A 10458-nucleotide genomic window follows, 5' to 3' on the forward strand; every position below is an offset into this window, starting at 1 on the left:
GACCTTTGATCTATCACCAGCTTATGTTTGAAGCGGTCCGCTCTGGTTTTGACGGACGCGTGGCTATTGACGATGTGGCGTTCATGAGCCATCCGTGCACCGTGCCAAGGATGTGTTCCTTTGAAGGCCAGCGGTGTGGGTACAGCAGCTCTGGTAAAGTTCACTGGCTCCACCGCAGTGGACACACAGCCACAACCACTGGACCCAAAACCGACCACACTCTGGAGACTGAACTGGGTGAGCAAGAATCCCATTAAGAAGTAATAATATATCATATCTATATTGTTACAGTTTCTGATGTTCATGTTAAATGTGGCCAAAGCTTCGAATAATGAGGTAAACATATTTAAAAGAAATCCCTGTGAGCAAAAACCTCAAATGTCCCACTGTTCTGAACCCTCTGGTTTCAACAGTTTTTTCTACTCTACCACGTATGGAGCCTGTTTTCTATATATGGTCATTTAAAGAGACAGGAGGGTCTCCAGCTTGTTTCAGACAGAGGCTTAAAAAGAGGGCCTGCATGAAGGGCCAGTACAAGATCCAACTTTGAATCATTCAAATCTACCATACAGGAGTCAGAAGTATATAGGGCTGAATAGCAGTATAATAGGTCACCTTTAATATATTGTAGCATGACTACTATGTTTTCATAAATTGATGAGAATTAATACCAAATTATGAATTTTAATATTCAGAAAATATAAATTCACAAAGCTTCTCGTTTCGCGGGGCACAACCAGAGATCCAATTCGCCCAGAGTCTCCGGACCTCTGAGTATGGTTAATAACTAGACAATTATTCACTAGTGATCAGTTAGTTAACAATCGCTCAATTATCTTAAATCAGTCAGTTAGTCTCATTTCGAAGGGGGAAATTCTCATGGCAAGGACTTGGAGACAGGTAATACACACAATTCCTTGATTACAGTGAGTTTATTAACTAACTAAGGTGATATAAAAATGCGGTTAAATACATCAAAGAAATAAACAATGGCTAAACAATGAGAAGGGGTTCTATTGTGGGGAGCATTTGACTCATACAGGCAGCTAATAAACGCGAGCTATGAGTTTTAAGAGTTAAAGATAATCTCTTAACAGGTTTTGGTCTTACTGCGTGTCGCTTCTCCCAGCCGGGTGCTGGTCAACAGCCTCACCCGGCTGAGATCTGTGCGTTCTCAGTTAGGACAGCTTAAAGCCGTCGGCCAGTCGCTTTCTCTGCCAGGGAATTGCTCCGGAGGTCCATCTTTTGTCGGCTTACTGAAGAAACCGCAGTGGGGCCTTTTAACCCTGGTTAGGGTCAGAGGTTTGGTCGTCCTTTGTTACTGCTGCGGGACCACATGGCTGGGTGCTACCGCAATGAGATTAGCTCAACGAATCAAGCTTAAAAAGAAAATAACTTTGTCGTTCTTCAATTAAAATAGTGTAACTTAACGGATTGATAACTTTTAACAAAACAAAACCAAAGAAAATAAAACACAAGTAAGCTGCTGAAACGAGGGAAAGCTGAGGTCGCGGCACTTCGTGAGCATGGCTTGAAACGAACAAGCCGGGTCGAATCTTAGGGTGTTGCCGGGAGAGGGGCACGCTGGGCGCGTGCCGAAGCGCGCTTGAAGAGCCAGGGCGTGGTTCCCAAAGGGCAGTCCTTTGTTCCCTTGAGGGAGGACTTGTCTTTTCTTTAACTCTAATACAAAAATCCAAATCTTAATCCAAAAAAAAGAATATCTATTTGCGCGTATTGTAATCAAATATTTTCCCACAATCAAACCTTAATTGTCAACGGTTGTACCGTTCTTAGTTTAAGCACTTGATAAAAGGAAAACAAATGTCAGTAGTTCAACTTTAAAAGGTTAGCATTTCAAAGGAATCACATCAGATGAGGAACTTAACTAGCTTTCTGGATATATTGGCTCCACATTCTTAGAGAATATAAGCAAGATACACGAATGGCATCAGATTATTGGACATGAAAAATACAGAGTGAGATTTATACATTAACACATTTCAGACGATAGCCTGTAATACTTATTTTGTCCACTTGGGGGAGCTCGGGATACATAACGATAGCTCTGATTAATCCTAAAACAATCTTCTCAGGAGCTGGGGAATTTAGTCATTTTTAACCTTAAATTTATGCTGGAAAATTAATCGAGTATAGGATGACATTTCTTTATCATAATTTCTAAAGGAAGTGTCAGAAGGTATTGTGAACAAAGCATTGGTTACAAATAAAATGAATAAAGTCAGGTGACTATGCTGAAAATGACAACACAGCAAAATTAACTTATTTAGATTCTTTTCAAAAAATAGCAACAACAACAATAACATGGTAACATAACTACTAAAATGGAATGGGGAGACCTAGTTGAGTGGCTGAAAAATTTAATTAAACAAGGAAATTTTTGAGTCTTGAGGAGACAGTACTCTGTTTACACAAAGGAATGTGGACTGTCCCTGGATGTCCAGGAGTTCCTCAAATTTGCATCTGGCTGTGAAAAGGAGAATATCCTTTGATGTGAGGTAATCAAAGAAAGAGGAAGGTCAGTTGCCACGGTTACGTGTGTGTGGGGGGGGGGGGGTTTAGGTTTTCCTGCTCTCTCTTACGAAGAGAAGAGTTCAGGAGAAAGCTAGTCTCTGGTGAGTGTTTCTTTTGTCATTTTAACAGTCAGGCACCGCGTTATCTGGCTGCGGTATAGAGGTGGCAAGTTTTACGATCAGACTGCCCAGAACAGCACTTAGGGAGAGAAACCTTTCACCTCTTCCTTGGAGTCACTTCGGCTGTCTGTAGAGGGTTGATAATCCAAACCCCTCCTCCTTCTCTCAGGGAGAGAGAAAGAATTTGGAGTAGTCCAAACTTATTTGATATAAAATGCACAAATCCACACTGTTGGTTCACAACAATGGTTGGTTGCCCAGGTTTCTACATGATGGCTAACACCGGAGCGAACATCCTTCCTTCTGGTGGTACGGCAGTCCTCACCTCCCCTGTTCGCCAAGGGACCGCCAAGACTGAGTGCGTCCATTTCTGGTATCACATGGGAGGAGTGAATCCTGGTGAGACACCTTCACACGCTGAAAAAAAGTACACAAAAAAGTGACCAAAAAACACACAATTGAACTGTGTGTACTTTGCAGGTTCTCTGACATTGTATATGAAGCCAGTGAAGGGAGAAAGGGTGAAGATTTTCTCCGACAGTCTGAACCAAGGAGATGTCTGGCGCCATGGCAACGGCAACATCTCAAGTGCCCTCGTGGACTGGCAGGTACAGTACGGTGGACGGAGGGCTGCTGGAACAATTATACTTATACTATTAAGACATTTTTTTATGAATGAAATTAATGAATTATATGAATTGATAATGTGCAAAATATTATCAAATTAATAATTATTATTATTATTATTATTATTATTATATTAACTGTATTTTAGTATTTGATGTTAATTTGATTCCTTGAGTTTGTACCAGCCTGTTATATTGCCTTCCTGTCCCCAAGTTTCTGATTTGTCCACACTTAGATTGTAGTTACTAAGGAAAAGCAGCATTTTAAAGATTAAATTTCTCCAGTAGAATTTGATCCAGCAACTAGAGAGTGGTCATTAGTGGACCTTTACGTAAGTAGGATCTCGTGTTTGACGTTTAAAACCAAGATGATGGTGCTTTATTCTCCTCTGCAGTTGGAGTTTGAAGTGGTTGGAGCCGGAGGCAAAAACACTCACATTGCAGTTGATGACATCTTCCTTTCAGCTCACCCATGTGAAGATCAAGGTTTGTATCAGTCTCAGCAAAATTTAAAGAGAAACACACAAACACACACACGCAGACTTTTAGACTAGTGTGAACGTTCATCTACAAAATATCGTACGATTTTAGACCAGTGTGAGTGTGAGTGCTCATTTTGTTTTAGTAAGTTATTACAATAAAGTTTTGTTCCTCCTGGTCCCCCTGCAGCTTTTTAAAGGAGCACTCCCCTGATTTTACATTTCATGTTTGGTTTACTTATCACAGGGAGCATTATTCTAACCTCTGAAAACAGTTCTATGATTTCTTCTGTGGATCTAGAGGGAGATTTATAAAGTGTGAAAAAATAACCTTGACAATGTCATCATGGTTTTCTCGGCTTGGGCTTGAAGACTACAAATTTATAAAAGAAAGTCCGTGTTACAGATTTGCTTTCTGGGGGGTTTAAAAACCATGGGCACTTACCAGACAGGGATTGTAAAATGAAAAATCCTTTAGAGTTGCATTTAGGGAAATATAGGATGCTTTGCCCATGTATTTTGGAGGCTCAGCCTATACTGGAGATTAATTATTAATGTCAGAATATCTTCTCTCTTCTAAGTCCAACAACTTTATGAAAGTGCAATGCTAAATCAATGAAGTACCTTTTCAAAGATTTTACTCACCCATTCTTATCTTCCTGCTACCTTTAGTTGAACCTTTACCTTGGTGAAATTCTCTAGAAAATATTTTCATACCTTAGCTCTTATACCTCCAATTAATTTTGTTCCTCTTTTGTGTAATTTAACAATTTTACTCACTCTGACATTGTTGCACTGGCTTTAAGTCATATAAATACAGTGTATAATTAATAATACAATGAGAAATGAAATGCTCAGCATAATCAAAAAGTATACTAATGGGTAATTGGTAGAACAGCCCGGATTTGAGTCAAGCCTGCGGCCTTTTGCTGCGTGTCGCTCCCCTATCTCTCTTCGTCTTTTCTCACTCTATCCACTGTCCTGTCAAAATAAAGGCTAAAAAATGCCCCAGAAATATTAACAAAAAAAGTATACAAATTATCAAGACAATTTGCATGTATTAACCCAAGATCAAATTACACAAAGCAACGCATATAGAAGGCTGTACCAATACAATTAGCATTTTGTGAAACAACAGTACAGTGGTATCCTCTGTGTGTTAGTGTCCATTTTTGTTCTGTTAAATATCTCCAGTGAATAAGACACGTGCATTTTTTGTGAGGGACCCGTGTTCAAATCCCCACTGTGTGACCATCCACCATTGTGTCCCTGAGCAAGACACTTAACCCCTAGTTGCTCCAGAGGCGTGCAACCTCTGACATATATAGCAATTGCAAGTCGCTTTGGATAAAAGCATCTGCTAAATGAATAAAATGTAATGTAAATCTCAGGTTCTAGGTGCAATCTGGAGAGAGGGATGTGTAGCTGGAGCAACACTCAAAATGTAACAGTGGACAAACTGGACTGGGAACTGACAAGTCAGGAGGCAGAGAAGCACTACTCCACCCCACCTGAAGATCACACCCTAGGCACGGAAAGAGGTAAATCAACAAGATCTTCGCACTGAGTCAGGAAGCAGAGAGAACAGTACTTCATATTTTCATACAACAACATGTCCCAAAAAATGTACTGAAGTGCCAAATAGACTACCTTCCCTTTGCTTTTTGCCAGGTCACTTCCTGTTCTTTCCAAGCAGCAACCGGACGGCAGCCAATCAAAACGCTAAATTGCTGAGCCCTCACCTGCCCCCGACCAAAGGCACCTGCCTGAAATTCTGGGCCTACAAGCCGTACTCATGTAAGGATCACTGTGCTCTCTGTGCTTGGTCGATCTGTGGTCAGGCAGATACAATTCTCAAGTTTCTATATCCACATATTAATCTCTGGATGTGTATGATCCATTTCTCTTTGGATATGTACCACAATCCTTTTTTTTTTATGTATGCAGCGGACAGCGAGTTGAGGGTGTGGAGGCTGTCTGAAGGTCGTCTCAATCAACTGCTGGTGGTGAGTGAACTGGGAGGGCCGTGGAAACGCTTTGATGTCAACATCACATCGACTGAGGACTACCAGGTCAGACTCTCACTTTATTACATACAGTATATGACTAACTAATACTAACAGTGTTGGGCAAGTTACTCAGAAATTGTAATATTACTAGTTACTTATTACTCCTTAAAAAGTAATATTATTACTTTACTTATTATTGGTGATAAAAGTAACTTGTTACGTTACTATATTACTTTGCAGTGTTTCCCACAGAATGACAGGGGGAGGGCCTTTGGACACGTTTGTGCAGCGGTGTTCATGAGAAAGAGGGAGCGAGTGAGGAGGTGCTGCATGAATATATGCTCCTCAATACAGCCCCTCAATCAAAAATGATTTTAAATACACCTAGTAAAAAACATTAACTCAATATGTGGAGGTCCGCATTGATAATTATCCAAATTATAGGCTAATTATGGGAAACACTGCTTTCACTACCCCCCAAACAAAGCCTCTCTCACAACCTTTTAACTAATGTCATCTTCATAACAGCAGAAAGGAGTGTGGTTTTTACAAAGCATGTAGCCTAGGCCTAACATTTCTTAACACCACCGGCAGAAATTAAAAAATAAAGCAGTAAATCCTTTTAAACAGCTGTTTTCCTGAACATGTAGCCTGTTTTTAAGAGTAGTCTTCAGTAGTTACAAACGTTGCGTTAACGCCACTCTCTGCCGACGAGTCCAAGCATCAGTGACAGCAGCTTCCGGAGTTTTTTCTGTAAATTTCACGCTGTGTGCTGCTTCTGCAGACGCTTCAATAAATCAGATGTACAATTATTCCCTCTGAAAGATTTTTGCTGGTCGTACAGAGTTCACAATAGACGACAATGTTCTTTGCATCTTAGACTGGGACAGAATAATGGCAGCAGCTACTTAGAAAAGAAAGAACGCCTCTCTCCCTCGTTCTACATTCTTCATTTAGCTTTTTTTGCTAACAGCTGACTTGCCCTGACCTGCAGCACGTCCTTTACATCAGGAATGGTGCGTTCAGTAACACAGCGTTACTTGCCTTAGTAACTAGTAGTAATATTACTGTTTTAGAAAAGTATTTAGTTACACTACTAGTTACTGGGAAAAGTAATATTATTACAGTAACGCGTTACTGCCCAACACTGAATACCAATGTAGTACTTCTAACACTTGAACACTCTGTAGTGTTCCTTATGTAAGCCTTTTCTCCAGCACAAGAAGTGATACATCTACATAGGCTATAGCTTAATGTTTTAGTTTGAACAGTAAGGACGAAAGTAAAGTCCCTGTGTTTGTGCTTTTTTTCAGACAAATAACTTGCAAATTCAACATTCAAGTTTCTTTCAAAACTTCTGTCTCTACTGTCGTCTTATTTTTGTTGTTAACAGATTGTGTTTGAAGGACTCAAAGGCACATCAGGTGTTGTAGCTCTGGATGACATTGAGTACACCGTCGGAGTCAACTGTGCTAACAAAGTCACAGATGTGCTGACAAGTAAGATGGGCCAGTGATTTACATTTTTTTCATCCTATTTACTGCTAACTGCATAGATGTTCAGCTTATTTTTCAGTTTTGACAGGTTTTTTAAAGCAGTAGTTTCACATTTTCGGAAATATGTTAATAAAATACAATTATGACACCACTTTCATGTCTGTACATTAAATGTAAAGATACATCCAGCAGCAGGTTAGCCCGGCTAAAGACTGGGAGCAAGGGTAAATTATCATAGTAACTTCACTTATTTGTTAAATCCGTACAAAAGCCGGGACAGGCTAGAACTATTTCCCTCCAGGGATTTTGCAGTAATTTACTTCACTACACTATAAATCATCACAGTCACCTTTATTTTAGTTATGTTCATATCATCACATGATATTGCAGCTGCAAGGATGGGTTTCTAGTTGATATTCATAGCATACTAAAATAAATCAAAACTAATGGCTGCCGAAAATGTATGATATATTGTAGTAGTAGCAGTTAAGGAATGTCATAATTGTCACCGGCCTTACTGTAATGTCCTGTGATCTGTAATGTCTAGTAGAACTGGAAAATAATTGTTTTCCGTCTTCCCTGTAGCCTCACCAATGCGAGACAACGCAGGAGGGATTGCGGCGTCCGTCATCGTGGTCCTGCTGCTGATCGGCACATTAATTGCCCTGCTGATTTACTACCTGCGAACCCGAAGAGTCAAGCCTGTGGTCGGTCAATCACCAAGCTCATCTGTCTCAGCCAGTGTCGGTTTCCATAATGAAACATATGAACCAGAACGTGCAGTGAGTTAATATGCCATCCAAACATTTGAAAACACATTTAAAAATCCAGTTACAATTGTGCCACGAGTATAAAAGGATCGTACTCACCAGGTTAACTACTGAGATCCGTCGTCAGTTTTATTTATGCCAAACACAGCTAATTATATCTCAAGGGGATTTACATCCTGTGTCCTGTAAATCACCCTCCGTCTTAGACCCTCAGTTCAGATAAGGAAAAACTCCCTTTAGTGCCTTAAAAGGTTCAGTGTGTTAGTTATAGTGACATCTAGTGGTGAGAGTTGTGAATTGAAGTGAGTTGTATAGCTATGGTGCCTGAGACAGGAGAGAGAGTTGCCAGTCAAGAAATTAGGTTTCTTTAGATAGATATGTTAAGAAATTATATTACTTAATTATTCAGTAAAAACATATGTTTTTACGAATAATATTGTTATTTGTTCATTAATAAACAACAGCCACATCAAGAAATTAAGTGCTTCATGATGTCTCATTCTCCTGTACTGGAGTATTTTACAACTTGGGAGGGTTGGCTCATCTGGACTAACATACTAAAGAAAATGACATCTCACATCTCAGAAACACTATAAAAACTAGATCACATCTAGTGCATCAAGTATGACCACTGACAGATACCAGAACAATGTAAGCCTCACTGTTTCTGCACCACAGTCCATTATAAACCACATAATACATGAAGTTTACAAAGGCATTGGCTGGTGAGGATCAAGGCACCTCTCGCTTTGTTTAATTTATTAGATAAGCAATCTGCAAATCTTACCAAAATGTTTTATCTTTAATTAAGTAGTACTGGCAGCCATAATTTCAGCTTGGGGTAAAATGGTTAAACGTTTTTAATGGGCATTTAGCATGTGACCACAGCGCTGGAGAATAAATAGGCTACATGAAATTAATCCAACAAGATGAGACACTGACTGGGGAAACACACCACAGCTCTCTGTGATTATGGCCAGTTATCAAACAACAACTTTCATTTGCATCGCTAAAGTCAAACTTAAGATAATTACCTGTCCAGCAGAAAACAGACAACTTCAGCACCGCTTTGAAAACATCTGTCCCACATTATAGCCTTCCATCTCAATAGTAAGCTGCAGTTTCAGGACCCCCGCAATCCTGCAACCGCAGTTCTAGGACCCTAGTTCTTTTGCGACAGCGCCATCTAGTGGAGTGGTGGTGGTAATACACAGCAAAACCACATCGTGATTTCTGCCGTCAGCTGTTTGTATCTGTCCCGACTCCGTCTGGCTTCATGGTATAAAGATCCACAGGCTGTCGGCTCTTGTGCTAAATAACACGTGCGCTTGTTCATTTGTCCAAATGTCACTTCTCTTCTTACTTCTAATAAACCACAAGACTACTCAGAGACTGTATATTATTGTTATTATTATTATTTCTTCTTCTTCTTCTTCTATGGACGCATTTAATGTAGTGACACCGTCTACACTGCCAGAATTATACAAGCAGGAGAAGAAGCCATGATGATGAAACGCGCTCCTTAGCGCTGTTTGTCCGTTGTCAGCTATTGTAGAAATATGACGACAAAATACGGCGACCCCTATAGAAGGGGGTGCCCGCGGTTATGTAGATAAAAATGTCTCATTCTAAGGTAAAAAAATGTTCATTATGTAAGGACTTTGTACACCACTGAAAACATAGTTATAGATATTATATTGCATTTCTGTCAATGAATCCTCAGAAATATTACACACTGAACCTTTAACATGTATAGCTTTTCTACTTCACAGACATATCTCTAGAAGAGATACTGATAACAAAACCATTGTCATATACACCGATCAGCCGTAACATTATGACCACCTGCCTAATATTGTGTAATGTCACCCTTTTGCCGCCAAAACAGACCTAACGCGTCAAGGCATGGACTCCACTAGACCTCAGAAGGTGTACTGTGGGATCTGGCAACAAGACTTTAGCAGCAGATCCTTTGGGTCTTGTAAGTTGTGAAATGGGGCCTCCATGGATCGGTCTTGTGTGTCTAGCACATTCACAGATGCTCGATTGGATTGCTATCTGGGGAATTTGAAGTTCAAGTCAACACCGTGAATCAATTACAAGCTTGACTCTTGTGGTGTTCCTCAAACCATTCCTGAACAATTTTTGCTTTGTGGCAGGGCACATTATCCCGCTGAAAGAAGCCACTGCCTTCAGCGAATACCGTTTCCATGAAAAGGTGTAAGCCTACATGGTCTGCAACAATGCTAGTTAGGTGGTACGTTTCAAAGTAGCGTACATATAAAGGGCAGGCCCCAAGGTTTCCCAGCAGAACATTGCCCAAAGCATCGCGCTGCCTCCATCCGGCTTGCCTTCTTCCTATAATGCATCCTGTTGCAGTGCGTTCACTGGGTAAGCGACCATCCATGTGATCTATAAGAAAATGTC

At 40.3% G+C, this 10458-nt stretch overlaps 1 protein-coding gene and 1 pseudogene across 1 annotated transcript in view; both read left to right on the forward strand.

The window, feature by feature from the left end:
- The window catches only part of mamdc4 (MAM domain containing 4), a 31508-nt gene extending 23112 nt beyond the window's left edge, over positions 1–8396 (forward strand). The window contains exons 19-27 of the mRNA XM_038733597.1: positions 21–237; positions 2913–3050; positions 3132–3259; positions 3673–3763; positions 5148–5297; positions 5428–5553; positions 5704–5828; positions 7159–7264; positions 7847–8396. Coding sequence (XP_038589525.1) covers positions 21–237; positions 2913–3050; positions 3132–3259; positions 3673–3763; positions 5148–5297; positions 5428–5553; positions 5704–5828; positions 7159–7264; positions 7847–8052 — 1287 coding nt within the window. The 3' untranslated portion in view covers positions 8053–8396. The remainder of the gene's footprint in view (positions 1–20; positions 238–2912; positions 3051–3131; positions 3260–3672; positions 3764–5147; positions 5298–5427; positions 5554–5703; positions 5829–7158; positions 7265–7846) is intronic.
- Positions 8397–9936: 1540 nt separating this feature from the next.
- LOC119915007 overlaps positions 9937–10458 on the forward strand; it is a 36528-nt pseudogene continuing 36006 nt past the window's right edge.

This window comes from Micropterus salmoides, unplaced genomic scaffold, assembly GCF_014851395.1.
Source record: "Micropterus salmoides isolate LMB-PRFRI ecotype aquatic unplaced genomic scaffold, ASM1485139v1 Ms_hic_scaffold_20, whole genome shotgun sequence".
Lineage (NCBI taxonomy): Eukaryota > Metazoa > Chordata > Actinopteri > Centrarchiformes > Centrarchidae > Micropterus > Micropterus salmoides.